Source organism: Peromyscus leucopus, chromosome 5 (genome assembly GCF_004664715.2).
Source record: "Peromyscus leucopus breed LL Stock chromosome 5, UCI_PerLeu_2.1, whole genome shotgun sequence".
Taxonomy (NCBI): domain Eukaryota; kingdom Metazoa; phylum Chordata; class Mammalia; order Rodentia; family Cricetidae; genus Peromyscus; species Peromyscus leucopus.
Window position 1 is genome coordinate 33,926,538 of NC_051067.1, and position 21,982 is coordinate 33,948,519.

General features: G+C 40.7%; 1 protein-coding gene across 1 annotated transcript in view; it reads left to right on the plus strand.

The window, feature by feature from the left end:
* The window catches only part of Cdkal1 (CDK5 regulatory subunit associated protein 1 like 1), a 571,051-nt gene that overhangs the window by 238,666 nt on the left and 310,403 nt on the right, over positions 1 to 21,982 (plus strand). Inside the window, 1 exon segment of the mRNA XM_037205851.1 lies at positions 14,234 to 14,337. Within this exon segment, the coding sequence (XP_037061746.1) occupies positions 14,234 to 14,337 (104 nt within the window).

Sequence of the window (21,982 nt, forward strand, 5' to 3'; positions counted from 1 at the left end):
CCTCTTTAAGGGAGTTTTTCATTTCCTCTTTAAGGAAAGTTTTTATTTCCTCTTTGAGGGAATGTTTTATTTCTTTTTTAAGGGCCTCTATCATTTTCTTAAAGTCATTTTTAGGGTTGATTTCTTCTGTTTCTTCTGTCATGGTATGTTCAGGTCTTGCAGGTATAGAATCACTAGGTTCTGATGTTGCCATATAGGTCTTTATTTTGTTGCCTGTATTTTTGCACTGGCATCTACTCATGTCTTCCTCTGTGCGGAGCAGGTGGTGTCTGTGTCTGAGAGTGCCTCTCTTGTTCTAATTTTTAGTCTTGGTTTAGTAGGAGTTCTTGGTTAAATTGGTGCTATTGGGCTATTTCTTCAGGGGCAGCTGATCTCATTCGGTGAAGTATATACTTATGATTCTGGTGATCTGGTTTGGTGGCTGGGCAGCGCCTTCTTCTGTGTTCCCAGGTCACGTTTTGTCCATTCGTCAACTCCTCAGCTGATCTTGTTTCTTCAGACTTCCAACTGTAGGCATCTAAATCGTCTCCCAGATGGGTTTCAGCTGAGTGGGGTAGTCTCACCAACACCTCCAAGTTGTTGGGTTTAACAGGATCAGCAGCTGGGCCCTGGGTTGTCCTCAGACAGAGTGTTCAGATTCATTCTGGTTCCGTCCCACGGGGATAGCTTCTTCTCCAGGTGTTGGGGTTAGAGGCGTCCCTGTTCCAAGCTGTGTCTGCTTGTCTCTGTAGCCAGGCCTGTCTACCTCTGCCATCTGCCGCCAGGCCTGTATGTCCCTGTCAGCTGCCGCTGGGTCTGTCTGCCTCTGCGGGCCACCCCCGGGGTTGTATGTCTTTGCCAGCTGCTGCAGGGCCTGTATGTCTCTGCCGGCTGCTGCCGCGGGCCTACTTACCTCTGCTTGTCACTGCCGCAGGGCCCGTCTACCTCTGCAGGCCGCCACCGGGCCTGTATGTCTCTGCTGGCTGCGGAAGGGCCTGTATGTCCCTGTTGTCCGCTGCCGGGCCCGTCTACCTCTGCAGGCCGCCATCGCGGGCCTACCTGCGTCTGCTTGACTCCGCTGGTCCTGTCTACCTCTGTGGGCAGCTGCTCGGCCTGTATGTCTCTGCTGGCTGCCAAAGGGCCTGTATGTCCCTGTAGGCTGCCGCCGCCGCCGCGGGCCTACCTGCGTCTGCTTGTCTCCACAGGTCCTGTCTACCTCTGTGGGCAGCTGCTGGGCCTGTATGTCTCTGCTGGCTGCTGCTGGGCCTGAATGTCCCTGTCGACCGCTGCCGCAGGCCTGTCTACCACTGCAGGCCGCTCTCCTGTTTTTATTATATAGTGTTATTTACCAGTTATGTATCTGTGTACGTCTTTAGGTGTGTGCATGCTTGTGTGTAGCCCAGAGATTAATTGCACATGTGATTCTTCGAGAGATGTCTCTGAGTGGTCTGAGAATTTCCAATTGGCCAGGCAAGCATTTTATCAACTAAGCTATCTGTGCAGTCTTTCAACTAGTCTGTGTTTTAAGCCAGACATGGTGACTCATGCCATTCAGGATGTTAAGGTAGAAGGATCATAGTAAGTTTGAGTCTAACCTGGGCAACATTAGTAAGAGCTGTTCAGGATTAACGAGTGAGACCTTTCTTCTCCTCACTTCAACTTTTATTACCACCACCACCCCTCCCCCCACCTCCCCCACAGACACACTCACACATGCCTTAAAACTGAGCCCTTTACTTTTCTTGGTTGTGCAACCTGGGAGTGCTCACCTCATTCTTAGTGTTGACCGTGAGTCTCTCCGCACCATCTGGCACCAGAGTCTTTCTTTCTCCAACCTGACACTGAGTTCCTTGACCAAGAGCCTTCTTGTTCCCTCTTGCCTTGATTCCTGGCAACCACTAAACACTTCCTGCATCTGAACTTGAGTACTGTGCCTGCCTTTCGGTTGGAATTACATCATTTTAGTTCTCTTGTGACTTGCATTTTACACTTAATGTTGCATCTTTATGTTTCTCCCAAGGTGTAGCATGTGACAGATTTCGTTTTTTTAAGCCAGATATTATTCCAATTTATGTATATACCAAACTTGCTTTTTGTATTCTAATTCTGATCAATGTTTGTATTGCTTTGGCAATTTTGCTGTTGAATACTGTTTACTGAAAACCTTGTTAAACACATATGTATTTAAGTCCTTCCGTATAGCTCTTTTCTTTCGATGCTCAGAGCGGAGTGTCTGGATCGTATCACAGCTCTGCTCTCTTCTGGAGGAACCACTGTGCTGTTTTCTGTAGCCTCCGTGTTGTTTCACATTTCCATAGCCTGCAGAATTTTGTTTGCTCCTTACTTGAGAGTTGGTTAGTGGACATCCTCAAAGCATCAGAATAATTCTCCATTCAAGTGTATAGTCAGCAGAAGACTAATCTTAATTTCTCCATGTACAAAGCCGTGAATATTACCGGCTTTCATTCTGTGATGTCTATCTGCCTCCTTTCTCTTTACACCATAGTTTTTGGGTAGATGCAGTATGAGGCATTATCCTCAACTGTAGTCAAAAAGATCACCTTAGTAGTAGGTAGAATCTTGTGTGCAGGTACCCAGGGAATAAAATTTAAGGTCCCCAATGACTGAAATAAGAGAAAACAATATAAGAATCACCAGCTGTTTCACCCTAGAGTCTTATTCTGAACATGAAAGTGCACTGGCAGTAGCAGTTGTGATTTCTCAGAGTGAAGACGAGATCTGTAGGCCTGCAAGCACCACTATGTATCTGCAGACACTTTGATTAGTTAATTTCTTTAGAGTCATTTATTTATTTATTTATTTATTTATTTATTTATTTATTTATTTATTTAATTTTTTGGTGTTTTCGAGACAGGGTTCAGAAAAGGGCATCTGTTGGAACTGGAGTTAGGGATGATTGTGAGCTGCCATGTGGGTGCTGGGAACCAAAAGTGGATCTTCCTAAGAGCAACAAGTGCTCTAAATTGTGGAGCCCCTGATGGATTATTTTCAATGTGAATATTTTTTTCAATTTAAAATAAAATAAAATACCAAAAACAAAACTAAATTGATAATAGACTAAAGAGATGATTCTGCAGTCAAGTTCACTTGCTTCTCTTATAGAGAGGACCACAATTAGTTTCCCAGCATCCATGTTGGGTGGTTTACAACTGCCTGTAACTGTAGCTCCAGGGGTCTTAATGCCTCTTCTGGCTACTGTTGGCACCCCCCCCCATATATATATGTACAGACAGACATAAATAAATAAAAATAAAATAAATTTGTGTTCTGAAAAAGTAAGTTGATAATGGTGGTATGTCTCCCCTTTACATTTCCCCAAATAAATAAGAATAACTCAGTGACAAGTCAAGGAAAAACATGGCACTTGTCGGTCTTCGTTCAGAAGCACTTTCGTTGGTTGATGGAGGTAGAACAGTTCTGAGCGGCTGCAGAGACTTCCTTCTTCGTATTCTGCTTACAGAGATGGTGGATTTGTATGCTGTGTCTGCCAAAGATTTTCTTTAATAGATGAATTTTAGAAATATTTGAGACCAATTTTTAAAATATGATCTAAGCTAACATTTAAAATACAATTAAAGTGAATTATCTTCCCCCAGAACATTGGAAATGAGCCACACTTCTACCCTCCTCTCTCCTTTCCACACTTTCGCGCTTCTGGAGGGTTCCTGTGTTGGACGGGGCCTGTGCCCTATATGGTAATAATGTCTTTAGCCAGGAGGAACAGTTTCTGTGGTAGTATTAAGCTGCATTTCCAATCTGTGTTTTTCTCATCGGGTTCTATTAGCTAAATTGTGTAGGTTTATTTTGTAGCTGTAAAAATTAGAATAATGTCCTTGGTGAGTATGTTTGAAGTTTTTAATCTCTATTTCTTTTTCTTTTGATTTTCCACAAATTCAGAAGCTTAAACAGTTCTCTACACAGTTCCTTCTACAGGGCCTTTGTTGAATTCCTGCTCTTTAATCTTTTTCTGTTTTGATGTAAGGACTATTTTGTTCATTATTTTTATCTCGTATGACCCAATACCAAGTATTCTAAAAGTTGGCAACTAGAAAAATTGCAAATGTGAAAGATTGTCCCACAGTTGGATGGGTGGCACACAGCTGAATTTTAGGCCAGCCTGGGCTACCCAGTGAGACTCTGTCTCCAGAAACTTTTTTTTATGGTTAAAGACAGTCTAAAATTTAATTGTTTCTTTAGTGTTCCTGATGGATGTTACTAAATACATTGGTTATTTGGTCCATGTGTCTCTACTTGAAACTTTTTCTCTGTATCTTCCTGTCTTAGTCTTACAGTCTGAGGATCAAATGGTCCAGTTTGCAAGCTTGTCACAATCTCTAGAACAAAAGTGTTCCATTTTACGCATAAAGCAGTATCTCTCCAGGAATACTAAGTACATTTCCTTGATTGGAATTTTGTCCCATGTACTTTCCTGGGCTAATGGCAGTTTCCATGTGAATGCTGAGTGTCAACTGACTTTGGTTGAACGTATTTCTCAGACTCATTCCCCTTTTGTTGAACAGGGGAATGGAATGTTTAAATGAGCCATGCTGTGTGCTCTGGGACAGGTGCTAGCCCGAGTTACCTTTGAGCTTTCCAGATTATATAAGAGAAAAGTAGATTCTTGAACAAAATCTCAATCTCTCCCTCCCTCCCTCCTTCCCCAAAAGGGTTAGATTAATTGCTGGATGGAATCTACCCCAAAACAGTATAATTCATCCCCTTCTCTCAGACAGCCAAATACATCTCAGTACCCCTCATAACCCACACACAATCTTTAATTTTATTTATTTATTAAAGTAATTTTATTGCTTGAGTACATAGAACAGATTTATGTGTCTAGACCGAAGATCAAGGAGGACAAAGGGGAGAAAATGAGTGAGAAACTGGTTTTAGTACTGCTCTTCAGCACCTACTCACACAACTCTCCCTGCTAACGGAGCTGCCATCCCCATAGCTAAGGTCAACATGATGCACATGAGTGCACCAAACTGAGTGAGGATCCAGAATCAGTTCATAGTACTTAACCACGGTGGTGAATGACAGTTCAGACTCAGACATCCAAGGAAGAACTGGCCAACATGAGGAAATACCTTTCTGGTCCAAACTTGCTATAATTCATTCCCGTACTCCTAGACAGCCATACACACCTCAGCAGCCTCACCTGCACATATTCAGTAGTAAAACATGACCTTTGGGGATATCACATCACCACTTCCAGAACAGGAACACTCAGAGTCTCATCCAGTTCCAAGACCAGAATCTCTGGGTGGTCCTTGGTCCCTCTCTCAGGTCTGTAGTAGTCCTTCATGGTTATGAAATGTTTAGTTCAAGAGGAACTCATTAATATTGTTCACAGTACTGAAGCAAGCAGAGCGGTGATTACTGCTAGCAACTCTCACTTTGAAAGAAGGGTGGTAGGAAATGATAGAAGAGCTCATGGATTTGAGAGAGAGTCTGGCAATTTGGGAGAAGCTGGGGTGGGGAGAGGAAGGTGTGGAAATGATGAAAATCAATACTGGTATGAGAGTCTCAAAAAACAAAACCAATACTCATGAAGCAGAAATGAACTCCCGCCCCTCTGCCAACCTCTAATCAAAAGACCTTTTCAGTGGCTGCATCTGTAGTACCCTATGTCCCCTCACCATCCTGAAAAGTGGAGCTTGGACCCCTTAAATGCAGGCTGCTTCCTAAGAAGATGAAGAATCTCCGTGTACAGGATCCCTGCTGCCTTAACCTTAGCTTCCCCCTTTTCTTGGCCTTTTCATTGAGCCAGTTGTTGAAAAGATGCATTTTTGCTTCCTCTGGCATTCCTCTTCTGTCTTCAAAGTAAGTGATGGAAAAGGGGGATAGGAGAAGCCACTTCAGCATGTTCTGTGACAGAATTGTTAGAGAACTGTGTCCTTCACTTGGAGATGTCTTCAAGATTTAAGGTGGAATCAAGAATTAGCAGCAGGAAAAGAAAAGCCTTGAAATAAATGGAACAAACAAATCCCTTACAAAGCCTGTGTGATGGGCAGGAATTCCATTAGTATATTACCAACAGTACAGTGTTCACATATTATCACAGAACTGTTTTCTCTTATATATAAAAAAGGAAAAGCAGCACCGTTCAGGTAACAAAACAGAAACTGAGGTTATACTGTGGCTATTCTGTGTCAAATTAGATGCCAGGACAGCAAGAAAGAAATAGAGGAGGAGGGATTCAGGTGGCTCAGCCTGCAACTTTGCCTCTGTTGCCAGATAGCATCAGTGGTAAACAAGGGGTTGTCACCACCTCCTGATAAGTTCTTCCCAACTGACTCATCTCAAAAGTGGGTGTGTTAGTTACTTTTCTATTACTGTGATAAAACGCCATGGCCAAGGGAAGTTATAGGAGAAAAGAGGTTATGATTCCAGGCTTATGATTCTATAGTAGTCCATGATAGCAGAGCAAATGCATGGTGGCATGAGCAGAAAGCCGAGGGCTTACATTCTGAACCACAGCAGGAGGTAGAGAGAGCAAACTGCAGATGGTGTGTGTTTTGAAACCTCAAAGCCTGCCTCCAATGATATACTTCCTCCAGCTAGGCCACACCTCCCAGACCTACCTAAACAGCACCACCAACTCAGCACCAAGTATTCTGATATCTGATACTATGGGACCATCTCATTCAGACTACCATGTTTGATGTGCTGGGAATGAACACAGGATTTCCAGCCCATGCTGGCAAATACTCTACCGTGAAGATATATGCTAGCCTCAACATTTGAGTTCCTAAATTGACTTATTTCCTTTCTCTGAGATATATTTTTCTTTTTCCAGACTTAATATTTCTAAAAATATCATAGTCTTTTATAAGTGATTGAATTAGTTACTTAATGGGGGTCATTAAAAAAAGATTTCTTTAGTTTCCTGCATGTATATGTGTGAATCTTATACATGGTTGGTGCCCTCAGAGGTCAGGAGAGTCTTGGATCCTCTGGAACTGGAGTTCCATATGGCTGTGCAGTCCCTTGTGGGTATTGGGAACCAAACCTGGGTCCTCTGCAAGAGCATCTAGTGCTCTTAATTCCTGAGCCATCTCTCCAGCCCACAGAGATAGTGGTTTTAAAAATCATCCTAACCTCCTTTCCCAGAACTGATCTTTATCAAAGACCTGGGAAGGAAATACTCTCTTCTCACATACCTTGTCTGACATGCCTTGGGATATCAACGTGATCACCAGGGGACTGGACAGCACAGAGCTTTGCCATTCATTTTGTCTCTCTGGTAATAGTACTCTCACATGTTAGACATCTATCTGAAATTAGCTTCCTAGTTTCAGGACACTTGAAATATAACAATATCCCCCCTTTCTCAGGATGTTTTGACCAATGTTAGAACAATACCTTGTATCCTAGGTGCCAAAATTGGGTACCTCTTGAATAGTATAGAATTAGCTCCAACAGTATTTCCTGTAGATTTCACCTTGGCAGAGGTCAGGCTTTAGAGCTGCCAAGGAAGCAAAAGCAATAGTTGTTGCTGTTCCTTCTTTTAAGCTGTAGCTTGAAGTCCATTCTTCAGAGTGTTAGGTTGGTATGTAATGGTGGGTCCTTATACCTACAGATAAGTGTAGTCCTCATCCAGTGTCATCGAGGAAAATTCTCTTCATTTTCTTTTTTAAATTTATTTTACATACCAACCACAGTTTGCCCTCCCTGTCTCTGTGGTTTTCCCATCATGATCTTGAAACCCTTGCTCATACAATCCCTCTTCCCTCTCTTCAACTGGACTCCAGGAACTCTGCCCAGTGCTTAGCAGATCTCTGCATCTGCTTCCATCAGTTAATGGATGTAGGTTCTATGATGACAGTTAGGGTAGTCATCAATCTGATTATAGGAGAAGGCCAGTTCAGGCACCCTCTCCACTATTGCCAGGAGTCTTAGCTGGGGTCATCCTTGTGGGTTCCTGTGAATTTCCCTCACACCAGGTTTCTCCCTAACCCCATTATGGTCCCCTCTAATCAAAATATCTCTTCCATTGCACTCCCTCTCCATCCTGCCCCTAACTCGACCATTCTGATCCCTCATGTTCCCATCCCCCATCATCTCCCCTCCACACACACACCGCCCCCAGTTTACCCAGGAGATGTCATCTATTTTTCCCTTCCTAGGGCAATCTATACGTCCCTCTTAGGGTCCTCTTTGTTACTTAGCTTCTCTGGGGCTTTGTAGCATAGGCTGGTTATCCTTTGCTTTACATCTAATATCCACTTAAGAGTGAGAAACTTCTCCTTTCACCAGAGCCCAATATGGAAAGCCACAACATTCAAATTGCAGAGATGTGGAGCTCAGTTTATGATGCAACTCCCATACATCATTTTATGGCTCAGTAGTCATTGTGGAATAGGAGTGGAATGATGGTCAGAACCAGGAGCAACAGGGAATTTGCTGTGACATTGTGTCTTCTGGGAATGTGAGAAACTATACCCATGCCTCACCAGCATGACTTCCTAAACATGAACTGAACAAGGACAACAGACATGCTAACATGGAGGGAGGGAAAGCCCACAAGACTTCAACCCTACACAAAGAACTACAGACAATTAGAGAGGGCTGGGGGTGGTTGGGGGAAGGTGGGGGAAGACATAGTCTTCTCTAGGGAAGACATACCAACTGGTCATCCAATACCAAATGGTCAGCCCTGAAAAACTTACATACAAGTAACATTATACAGACTGAGCAGGGTGTGTGTGTGTGTGTGTGTGTGTGTGTGTGTGTGTGTGTGTGTGTGTGTGTGTGTGTTTAGTAACGATTAATGAAAAAAGGAGGCCATGAGTTTGAAAAAGAACAATGAAGGATATATGGGAGAGTTCAGAGGGAAGAAAAGGAAGGGGTATGGTCCAATCTCAAAATATAAAAGAAATAGTTTAAAAAACAGTAGTGGCAGGACAAGCTAGTTTAACTTTAGAGAAAGTTCTTGTTGCTAAACATGGTGTCTTCCTTCTCCCTATGTGTGTCTTACTGAGGACTTCCCTGTTTAGCACATCTCCTTACTGAGTGGAGAGTGATGACTGATAACTTGTCCAATCCATTATGAAATCTCCAGTAGCATCAAGTATTGCAGATATTTTAGTGGTATACTAGGACTGTGTTAAAGGCGGTGGCACACAATGAAACTTGCTGCATGCTTCTGAAGGCAACTGCAAGGTTTTTATTTGCATGTGTATGTATGTGGTGTCTGTAGATACATGGACACATGTAAAGGCCTGGGGAGGTGCTTTATTTTATAGGTCTCTTCCTTATTCCTTTGGGACAGTGTCTTTCATTGAACCTGGAGCTAGGCTGGTGGCCCAGATCCTCAGCAGTCTTCCTGTCTCCATCTTGCCACACTGCGTGGTTAATAGTTGAATGGGTGGCTACACCTAGCTTTTTAAATGAGTGTTGAGGATTTCAACTTAAATCCCCACTGTTGTGTAGCAAGGACTCTTCCTCAGTAAGGCATCTCACCAACCCCAACTATAAGGTTTTTAAAGGCTCATGCAATCAGTCTGTAGTCTCATATAGTTTTGGGGTCATTAGAGCAGTACAGAATACAATTTGTGCTGTGGGAATTTCTGATAAGATGGACTGGGTCCAAGGCTGGGGTTATAATAGCACAAGCTTAGGGTATTTGAAGTCCTGGGTGTGGTCTCCAGCATCACAGAAAGAAAGGAGGGAGGAAGGAATTGAGTCTGACTTGGTTCTGTGTAGCTTTGGGTACAATTTATAATCCTTTTGAGCTTTAGTTTGCTTTATGAAAGATGCAGATAATGAATGCCTCTTGCATCTTTATTATGTAAAATGCCTAACTTAATGTCTGGCAAGCATGCAGCAATCTTCTTTGGTGTTATTAGCTGCCATTCCTGCCAAAATTATTTTAAAGGTCTTGAATTTTATGGAAATCGATGGGTACTGGCCATAAGAATAATCCTTTCAGGTAAAAGGGATGGAGATGAAATCCATGGGAATGAAAATCCATTAATTCAGCCTCTTGAAGTAAAGAATGGAGCTAATAGGGATGGAGTAAAGGAAATGGCGGTGCAATCTGTATAATGTCATTTTTAACACCTAGGAGAAGGAGGTCCGGAAAGGGCACAATGGAAGATGATGCAGAGTTATCCCGGAAGCGTTGGCTTTAGAGAGAGCAGGAGTCAGTGACAAGGGTGGAAGGCAGTATGTGGTGGGAGAGTCCTGCTCTCAGAAAGCCGAAGCCTTCCTGATTCTGGAGCCTCACTTCTGCTCTTTTCTGGTGCTCTGGCAAACGGGCATCTTTATTACCTGAATACCTCATCAGCCTGCTGCTAGCATCTCCTGTATTTGCTTGATAGTTCAAACACTTGGTCCTTTTTCCTTGGAAAAATCCTTTAAAATCCTGATGAGGAGGCACAGTAGGTGCTGTTTAACAGCCAGGTCTGTCTCAACCTGTATCCTGTGAACATTTTGTTTTTTGAATTTTTCTTTTCCTTTTGCATGATGATACCTCAGTACAGAAGAACACAGCTAGATAACAGTGTGGCTTTTCCAAGTCGTAGTGCTCTCTGAGAGCTTATTATTTTGTCACACTTGAAGCTTCTAAAAAAATTTTATATTCTACCAACTGATTAAAAATAAGTTAGGATTAAAGTATATGGAGAGACTGCAGTGCCCTATTTCAGTAACTAATACTTCAGTCATAATGCTTTATTCTCAAATAGGTTTTGCATATTCAAATTTATTCTCTCCCAAGAATCAAGGAGAAGCAGGAGCTTAAGTCCTATTAGGTTTCTCACTCTGCCCCCTCTTCATTAAAAACAAATAATATGGGCTATGTTTTAGAGTGTGGCTATGGCTTCTAAATTATTTCAGAACTTATAGTATCTAAGTTTTTTGAAAAGACTGTGCTGTAAAGGTTTGCTTTCATTTGCTTCATATGGTCAGGTATTGAGTCAGTACATATCCTGTGTTCCAGTCTTTTGGGATATCATGATTTTTGAACCTTCATTGTTATCCCATTTGTTTAGGTTATATAGTCTAAAAATATTCTACTGCATATGTTCTTTCAGGCTTTGGGGCTATGCTGCTGAGTTCAATCTAATCTCTCCCTGCTCTGGAGCCTGGTAGTGTCTTTTGGCCAACGGCCAATTCACAAGATGTGTAGGTGTGTTGGGCTTTCTCTTCTGTCCCCACAGCCAGGGTCTGGGGAGGGCTTCCTGCATCCTTGCAGTTCAGTGGCCACCTCAGTTTGGTTTTGGCTTTTAGCAGTGAGCCTTCAAAGAGCTTTTGTGTTCTGACAGTTGAAAAACTGGCTCAGAGTTCTTACTCTTGGACAATTGTTTAATTGCTTAAGGACAATTGAAACTGTCTATTAAGAATTCCCTTATTTTAAAGGAGGTTTGAAGTGTTGAAATGCTTGGTTAACACAGTTCCTGGTGACTGCAAAAAAAGTTGTTTTGAAACATCAAAAAAACTCATTCTTTTCTGCTTTGGCACTGTGTGTCCCCCCCCCAACAGACCCTTCCTATTAGTTAGACATAAGACTTACTGCCTGAGTTGGTCCTGTTGTGGCATGCTTACAGAAGTATGCACCTTACATACAGAAATGTGCACTTTAGAATTGGTAAGTTTAAGGTTACTATCAGTAGTAAGCTTTTTTTTTAGATCAATGGCTGAGAATGCATCTATCTTATTCAAAGAAAATTAAGAATCTCAGAATGTCTCATCAACACCTTGGGGAAGAGCAGTTGAGTGAAGAGTATTTTGAACTCCTAATGGAGTATTTCTATTCCCTGGCTTTTCTGACTATTAGAAATGTTTTAGGATATTACTTATTTCCACATTTTCATAAGCAGTTTTTCATGGAGAGGCTGTGCTTCTACCATTATTCAGTAAGACAGTAGGAAAATGCCATTTGGTTTCCACTCCTGGTTTTAAGCTAAGCCACCCTCAGTACATCTTTTCTACAGAGTTTGACTGGTACTTCAAATTCACCAGCAGTAAAAACTTTTCTACGTGGTTTACCTGTATCATTCACCCGTGTTTTATTTCAAACAGTACTTTCCTTTCCTTCTTTCCATTTTCCCTTCCCGACCCTGTTCTCTGAAGAGGTATCCCGTAAGAAGCAACCCTAATCAGAAGTCTTAGTGGCTTTTCTCAAGATTGTCCATGGGCTTTTCAGTGCCTTTCATGTGGACGGACAAAGAAGAGGAGAGCAGGGTCCCTGAAGTAGTGTTAGAACTTGAAGTGGCAGCTTGCCTGAACAGTGTTGATTTCAGTGAATGACAGTCACAGGGGAATCCCAGAGCCCTGGGAACACTTGAGGAAAAGGAAGAGAGCACACTGGCCTCCAGTGTACCCAGCACAGCACTGGGAATAGAGTTCCAGAATTCGAAACAGAACGAGTCATATGAGGTGACACATTTTGCCAGTAGACTCAGCAAGAAGATGAGAAACAGAAAACAGATGATAGCAGGAATGCAAAGTACAAGTCTGGGCCAGTCCAGACAGGAAGCCTGACTTCAGAGCCTCAGAACTACAGCAGAGAAGTACACAGTTTAAAGAAATGCTTCTATGTAGGAGAGTAAGTGCTCTCAAGTTATGCTGTGTTACCCTAGCTCCTGCTGGATGAGGACCTTCTTTCTTTCTTTGTATGTAGCGAGGATGATTTCTGTTCTTGTTTTGGGGTGTTTGTTTTTTTGTTTTTGATACTAGAATGCTGGAAATGGAACCCAGAGCCCCATTTCTGCTAAACATAGTCTCTGCCACCCCACCCCAAGTATGTTTGATGCACATTTATTCCAGGGGCATGTTCATAGGGAAGAACCACAGAGTTGGTGTCTGGCAGGCCTGGACTTGAACCCAAGCTGTTCTATGACTTTGAGCTACTCACATGTCTGACTTTTTGAGGTAGATTCCCGTTCTGTGTGGTGGACATTGTTGATAATATGCTCTGCACTCCCCAATCCCCAACCCCTCACTGCATAGACAAGGCTAAAGGAGATCCAGTGTGCCTAATCTAACAGATTTCTCCTTTGTCAGGAGGAAACAGAAGGGTTATCCTTTGTGGACAGCACAGCCAAGCATCATTCAAAAATTATAGAAGGCACTCAATTTTTTAAATTAAATATAAGGTGCTTGGGAGAAACAGTGTTGAAAGTTAATGATAGTGGTTGTTTAAATAATAAAACATATTTCCAAGTGTACTTGTTACTGTTCCCTAGAGTTATATGTAAAACTGTCAGACATTAAGCATTGTTGGTTTGACTACTAAGGAGAGTGATTCATATCTATCTCACAGTTACATACCAGTAAAATGCTGGTAACATTCATTTATCAAATTCTGTTTTTTGCAATGTGGAAATTTAAAGCATTTGTGTAATAGTGGTCTTTTGAGATCCTTGTTCTTTATAGTAGATACTGAACCACTGAGGTTAGACAACTTCTGTTTTGTTCAGTGTTTTTAGACTTCACCTTTTTGTGTATTAAAAATTGTCTCTTTTATTTGGTAATTCCTTCATTTAAATTGTATTTCAAAACTAACAGAATCAATATTCTAGTGTGTACAAGTAACTTTTTACCCATGGCTGAAACTCCTGGGACATGACTCAGTTTACATTTCCCACCACTACTGTTGTCATCCTCTTTGTTTTCTTTCTCTTGCTAATGGAACTCCCAGAATGCACAGGAGCATCTTCATATTTTCCTCTTAAGAGTGAAAAATAATCTGAAATTTTCTGAAAGTCTTTAGTTTTCTAAAAATGCTGTTGTCTATTCATTGATTTTTAAATCATTAGTTAAAAGTTCAATGAATAATCTAATATTCCTAAAAAGCTACATATAAATAATACTAAAAATTTTCTAGTTATTTGATGGCAAAAAAAAAATACTGGTAGTTTACAAAAAAAAGTGCTGTGTATTGAATTTCCTTTGATTAATCATGGAGTTTATAAACTTGGGTTCTCATAGAAACGTGTGTTTAATCATTTAAAGTGTTTATAAACTTTGCTCCTTGTAGATTTGTATGTTTAGGATAATCTGTGGCTTTTTGTGATCATTCTCTCACAGTTAAAAGTCACAAGGATTATTAACTCTGCTCCTCATGGATGTTAAATATGAGTCATGTAGATAATTATTTTTGTATCTCCTATAAATTAAGCAAATGTTACTAAAATGTCACTGCACTGTTTGTTTGCCTGTCAGTCTGTGTATGCCCAGTCTTTAAGGTTTTGAGCCTTGTTTATTGTCTCCCTTTAAACAGGTGTCTCAATGCTTGTACCTACTGCAAAACGAAGCACGCCAGAGGAAACCTGGCCAGCTACCCCATTGATGAGCTTGTAGAGAGAGCCAAGCAATCCTTTCAAGGTAAGAGTTTCTAGAATTATCTATGAAGTCAGTCTTCTTAACAAATCATATTCAGCTGAAGAGATGGCTCAGTGGTTGAGAGTACTGGCTGCTCTTCCAGAGGACCTGAATTCAATTCCCAGCACCCACATGGTAGCTCATGACTGTTTTTAATTCCAGTTCCAGAGGATCCAACACCCTCACACAGACATATATGCAGGACAAACACCATAAAAAGAAATTAAAAAAAAAAAAAGTCACATTCATCTTCTAACCAATACTTCCTTTTAGAAAGGTTCCAGTTTCTTTAGCTGTCTGAAGCTTAAATGTGTCTGCTCAGCTAGCAGAGGATAGTACCCGGTTAATCGTTCAAGCTGTGTTTATTTTAATTGTGGTCCTATATGACTTTTGTGTTTAAGCACTCTCAGGTAAGCAACACATTGCAGCATCACCCATCTCTAGCTACGGAAAAGGGAAAATAAGGGATGAATGAGTGGAAGAGAGAACTTAATCAGTCAGTCAATCAGTCATCCACACAGCTCTGAAATTTTTAAGGATTTTTGTGGGGTGAATGAAATCCATAGCTGTGGGTCCAGGGAGTAGTGTACTAGGGAGAGTTGTGAGAGGAGCAGGCTGCCTGTGTTGTACTGCCCTCTGAATCACTGCCTCCTGCCCTCAGCAAATAGCACGGCTTATCTTTAGCATGAGTCACAGTTGTTTTGACACATAACTGCCTAATCCATGAACTTCCTCTTTTGTCTTTGTTTTTAGTCTGTCTATATAACAGTGGTGTGTTTTTACATCCAACATGTGGGTAGTCTATTGTCTCCTCCTCTTGTGGGTTAATGGTTACTGGCAATGTTCTTTTCCTATTAGCAAGTAACCTGGAAAACTGCGTTCCGTGCTTAAACCCTGAATGTCACAGTACTTGCATTCCAAACACATTTCTTTATTCAGTCTATTTAAAGCTTTTATCAACATGAATTTGGAATGTTTCATGTAATAGAGAAAAACATACCCTTGGCTCATTTATTGTCATAAAAACCAAGTTTTTAACCATTTATTTTTAACTTACTTCTTTTCCATGTTTACATTCAACAGGTGCTGTTGAGAAACAAAGAGAGCTTATTGGTTTTTGGTAACATTCTGTTTTTAGTGTTAGTTTTTTGTGCGTGTGTTCTGGGAAACCCTGGGAGATTGTCTTTTCTGCAGTAAGATTCCTGGAAGTATTTTAAGAAGGGGCACAAGTTTGGATAGAAACTTTCTCTATGCACCTGGTTATCTTGGCTGACACTTTTGACTGGTACTCGTCTTTCCATGTGTCTCTCTGATAATGGAGATATTAAGTGTGTCTGCTCTATATATGAACCACTGTAGTTGGAATTTTCTTTGGGCCGCCAACCAGCCCCTAAAGACACTGAGATTTATTATTAATTATGAACGCTCAGCCTTAGCTTAGGCTTGTTCTACTAGTTCTTTTAACTTAATTTAACCAGTTTCTCTTCACCTACATTTTGCCTTGGGGCCTTTTCCCTTTCTTTCATTCTGTATATCCTACTTTTCTGCTGCCTCTGTACCTGGCTGGCTGGCCCCAGGTGTCTCCCTGTTTCTTTCCCTGGACTCTAAATTCCTCCTGCTACTTACTCTTCCTGCCTGGAAGTTCTGACTATACTTCCTCTCTTGCTATTGGCTGTTCAACTTTTTATTAGACCAATCAGGTGGCTTAGGCAGGCAAAGTAAAACAGCAACACATCTTTACATAATTAAAAAATGTAACATATCTCTACATAGTTAATCAAATAATCCACAACATAAACAAATGCAACCCATTTTTTCATAATTAAATAAATGCAACTCATCTTGCATAGTTAAATATTCTGCAACAAACCATTGTTAATTAGAAGTTACAGTTCCTCAACATTATAAAATTCCATAGACTTTTAAAAACCTATCTCATTTCACTTGAAAAAATCGAAAAATATGAAACTACAAAATGACTGTTTAGGAAGTGAAGAATTGTCTTCATTCTTTCATAATTGATCCTTACTTTTGATGGGATTGCATCATGACTTTATATGGGCCCACTCATGTGTTGCTGGAGAGCTTCTCTCCAGGTTCCCCAAGCCCTGCAGTCCCACAATTCACTTATAAAATAATCACTCAGACGCTTATATCACTTATAAACTGTATGGCCGTGGCAGGCTTCTTGCTAACTGTTCTTTTATCTTAAATTAACCCATTTCTATAAATCTATACCTTGCCACGTGGGTGGTGGCTTACCGGCATCTTCACATGCTGCTTCTCCTGGCGGTGGCTGCAGTGTCTCTCCCCTCAGCCTTCCGCTTCCCAGAATTCTCTCTCCTTGTCCCACCTACTTCCTGCCTGGTCACTGGCCATCAGTGTTTTATTTATATAGAACAATATCCACAGCACTCATGTCTCATATATAATTTAAGAGAAAAGAAACATGGATTTTATAAATTGGTTAGGGAACTTTTGTAATTGCTTCCAGCTCAGCAGTCTGATTTCTCTTCTGAGCAGCAGCACGAGGCAGTTTCTTCTGTGGTTAGTTGGTAGTGTCAGCTGTGCAGAGCTGGGCTAGTGACAATGAATGACTCAATTTATCCCAGATTAGCAACAGTTGGTGGCTGCTTATGGAGAAAGTTCTGGAAGATCCTGTCATTATTGTCATTAGTTATTTGTGTATTATTTTCATTCTGAACTGGATGTTAACAATGTAGGCTTGAAACTTGTTGTCTTGTTATGTATACCTTAGAGTTGAAACTGAAACCCTGGGTCTTATATTGCTGACTCAATTGACTGGCATATGGCCTTATTGCTGTAGCATTGAGGTCATTCATACCTTTACTAGGGAACCACTGTGTGCAGGAGGGCTGCTGTAGGCAGTTTGGGCTTGTAACACTGCTCTGACCAGGTGATCTGAAAAGGCTCTCTTAGCTGGAGTTTCTCCTCACTGCCATTTTAGCATTATCTGTTGTAAGAATTTTAGACAGATGTAGTTGTTGGCTGTTTGAAAGGGAATGAAGTAGATATCCTAATTTGGGTAAAACATTGTAACATCTCTAACAGATGTAAATGACTGTCACCCAATCACAGGCTTTATTTTTGCTTTAAAATATGTTTTAGGAGTAAATTCTCTATAGATGAGCTATGCAATATGACAATCACTTTTTATTTTCTAATTTTGAAAAATGTAAATTTTTGTCCCATCCTAGGAAATATCAGCTTGGAAGCTCATACTGTAAACACATTGATTAGGTAGCATTATCTTTGTTTCTGCAAAGGTCTTTTTTTTTTTTTTTTAAGGGTCTCAAGGATTCTAAAGTCTGCATTTTTAAATCATAAAAGATAATTTTACAGGCAACATAGTTGAAGAAATGTCACATTTTTCTTATTTCTATGACTTTTGTTTATCCTTGAATAACTTGTGTGCCTTTGAGCTACAACCATTCTACCATGATTTAGAAGGCTTACTCCATTATGAATAACAAACATGGGTTTGTGAGGAATTACTCAAAGATGAAGTGTAAGTATGCTACCAGTAAATTCCTTTATCAGTACAGATAAATTTCATGTCCTTAAAATGGTCCTCTCTCTCCTCCCCGCTCCCCTCTCCCTTCCCCTTTCCCTCCCTTTTTTTCAGCTCCCTTTTCTGGTTCTTTTGAGACCAGGTCTTGCAGTTTGGGTCATTGAACTTGTTATGTGGACCTACCTGTAGCAATCTTCTTCCTTCTGCCTACAGAGTGCTAGCATTACAGATCCAAGTCACCACACCCTATTTCGGTGCTGTTTTCTGTCTTTCCTTTCCTACTTTTATTTAGTGACTTCTGTGTGCCAGTAATATAAATGATTTTAAAAACAAATAAATAAAAACTGAACTTGTGTAGACTAGGATTAGAAGCCAGGTTTCCTGTCATGTAATGGAACATACAATAAGTATGTAATTTCTTCCTTAGTAGTGTATTCATGAAATGTTTTATGTTTATAAAAAAATTAATCTATCTCTATAGTGAATGTGCAAAGTAAAGGCCAAGCAGCACTCAGAAAAGAAAGGAAACTAGTTAGGAAATCATTCTGGATAAAATGGCTTCCTTGGGTGTTGAATGTGCTGCTCCTTCATTCACCTGCCAGAAGCGTGTGTATTAACGTTTGAATGGGCAGCATTGAAGTCAAGATTGTCTCTCCTAACTAGAAACCTTCACTTCTCTTGTTCATAAAGCATGTACATTTAGTTGGTTTCCTGGCTGCTTTCCTTTTTCTCACTCACCTCAGTCCTCTAGGCAGTTTTCATTGACTCTTTTTACTTTCTCAGTGGTTTTCAGTTTTGAGACACATCTACATTTGTGTGTTGGGAAATTGTCCTTCCTGTCTCCTCTCTGCTGAGTCAGGATTTTTTTCTCTTTAATAAAATCATAGGGATTAGCTGTGGTCCCTGGGCTGAGATTGCTGGGTTCCGTGTAGCTGCATTTTTTAGATATCTAGAAAAACATGTCAAGCGGTGACCAGGACTTTGTTGGGGCCAGATTGAATTCACAGGCTGGTGTTTTCTAGGATATTTGTATCGATTTTTCCCTAGCAGCTAATCAATCAGTTTCAGTTGTGTTCTCGATGGAGCAAACCTTTGTGTGTGTGCAGGGTGAGTGGTGTGGAAACAGCACCTTCCATTCTTGTCTCTGAATCAAAACGTGGGGATGATGGATGGGCTGTTTTTACAGTTACCGTGTGCTTTTCTAGATCTCATTTGTGTGTTGCTCCCCCCCCCACACTCCTTTTTTCTGCCTTCATAAATCTGAAAAGCCCTTGCAAGGTAAGTGGCATTAACCAGTTATAGACGTAATGTAAATTATGATGAAGTATTCAGAACAGGAAGACAATCTCTTGATGCCTTGTGATTTCAGTATTACTGTTGAAATTTTAAAAATCAAATTCAGAGCCCAAGGCTGGCAAAGAGCACTGCCTGTTATGGCGAAGATTAATTGTGAAAAGCAAAGAGAAGACATTGCTTCCTGCTATGTTGAGTAGCTGATGCTGGGAGCAATATTGGATTTTCTGTTGTATTATCCAAATTGCTCAGTAGTGGAGCTTGCATAAAGCCTCCGTTTGACTATCACCTCTAGTGATGATTACTCTATAATGATTTTGCTCCAATACAAAAACGGGACCATTAATGCCATGCTATTAATTTATATGGCAGTTAAATGTCTAATTCCCTTATCTTTTCATTTGTGCAATATTCAAATACAATAATCAAGCAAATGTCTCCTATAGATTACATTCATTTGCTGTACATTGTCAACTCTACAAGGGATTTAAGTACCACACATTAAATGATTATATGTAATGAACTATGAAAATGAATATAAGGCAGCTTTCTTTGAAATAGGAAAGATAATTTAACTAACCTGGGAATCTTGTTCTGTCTAGAAAAACCAGGAAAAAGAAAGTTCTGTTATTTCATGAGCACATGAAGGCCAATATATAGTGTACTGTGAGACACTTACAAGTGTGTAGGATTGGAAGACTTAGCAGGCTCGTTTATCATTATCCAGATAGGACTGAAGACACAACTGACAGTTATTGAGTACTGACTTTGCAAAGTGTAGTGGGTAAAAAAGATGAAAACCACATGGACTGTGTTTCAAGGCACTCCTCTTTGTTTATGAAGGAGGGTAGCTAGTGGGAGTAATGAGACTAGGTCTCACCTAGCCCTAGCAGGCCTACAACTTGTTATGTAGCCCAGAACGACCTTGCACCCTGATCCTCCTGCCTCCTGCCTCTGCCTTCCAAATGCTGGCATTATGAACATGCATCACCATACCTAGTTTTGAAATAATGAAAATTAAAGTATACAGAACCATGAAGCAAGTCTTAGGATACGAGGTCATTGACCTTTTTTTTAAAACAAAAATTGAAACAAGCACCTTTGAAGTTTGAAAACATACCTGAATGTCAGCAAATTGGCAGTTCTTATGTCTCTCTCCAGCTTCCCTAACACTGCCATTCCCTTCTAGTCAGCCTACTCAACAATGGTCTCTGTGTAGAACCTCGCTGGCTGCTGGCCCTGGGTGATCAGCCGTGATCATCGCTGATGACTCTTAAGACCCAAGATACCAGTTGGGCTCTTGGAGGTTATGTTATGCTAGAGGCCTATGAGAAAGAAACTTCAATGTGGTCCTGAGTTAAAGTGACTATTGGAACTATATGGCTACTGCTCTGTTCACTCAATACATATTTCCTGCGAATTTGCTGTAAGCCATTTGTATTTATGCTAATAGGCTCCAGTCTTAGAAAAGCTATGATTTCCAGATATGCTATGATTGGTCCTGGGTGACTTTTGTAGAAGACATTAGGTTCAAGCATATGTGGTAGTATGTATGGGTTTGGCCAGAGCTTAGTAAATGTTGGGTGAGTGGCTAACATAGAAATGCTCATGCCTCATGTAATTCCATGTGCAGCTTGGGGCATGTAAGGAAAATGTGGCATGGAAAACCCATTTCAGAAATGAACAAGAAATGCCACTTGGCTTCAGGTGTTCATTTAGTGCAGTTAATTGAACACAGACTTGATTGTATGACACAGATGTTTAGTGGTGATGGCTTTCATACTTTCCTAGATTTACAGCTGAGAAATAACTGTGGAGACTCATTTCCTGACAGTTCACAGGTATCTACTGTTTTATGAATCAGGTATGAGCACTTAACTCCACATTAATGTACATAAATATGCATTTGCTTTGGTTTTACACAATTTTAACAGCATTCTGCAAATTATTCTGGGTGACAATGGGACACAAGTTCCCCAAGGGTTTGTTTTCAGAGTTTGAATTGAGGCTGCTCTGTTTCTGGGATACTTGTGAACTTTGAAAGCTTGAAGTTAGATTGGAAGGTTGTTTAGGGGAATTTTAACTGCCCGGGAAAGATGTGAAAGCGATACTGTTACCTGGTGGTTTCTGAACCTGACCTTCGTGGGATGTTTTCTGGGAAGAACCACTACTCTGTGATGCCAACAGCTCGTGCTCATTCTGCAGAGTCTGCAGTTTCTCATACTGCCTGTCAGTTCATTTCATTTGAAAACTTATTAAATTTCTTCTCCTGCTCCCGTGGATATTAAATTGCCGTAAACACCCTTACACAATGTCACGTATGGTGAGCACAATTTTCTGCATGAAAAACAATGTTTGTTAGTGGGACCTTGGCTGTCTGCAGAGGTTATAAATTCCTGTATTTCTTGTTATTTGTTGCCCTCCATATGCTCTTTATATCTCTTGGTCAGTTCTAACACATTTCTTACTGCTTGTGATAGGAGAAAAAGTTGGATTTAGGTTGCTGACATGGAAACGCATGCCCTTTAATGTATCATTTCTGATAGCATTAGCAAGAGGAGGGTGAAGCCAGAGGCTTAGAAAATCCAGCAGTGACAATATAGTTGAATAAGAGGAAGTTGATGAATAAATGAATTTAGTGATAAGGAATGAGTAATTACATGATTACACATTGTGTGTGTGTGTGTGTGTGTGTGTGTGTGTGTGTGTGTGTGTGTGTGTTAGTAGAATTCAGTTCAGAGCCCTGATAACTCTAGGCTCTACCACTGCTCTACATCTTTATAGTTAATTCTTTTAAAAAATACATTAACTCTTTGAGAATGT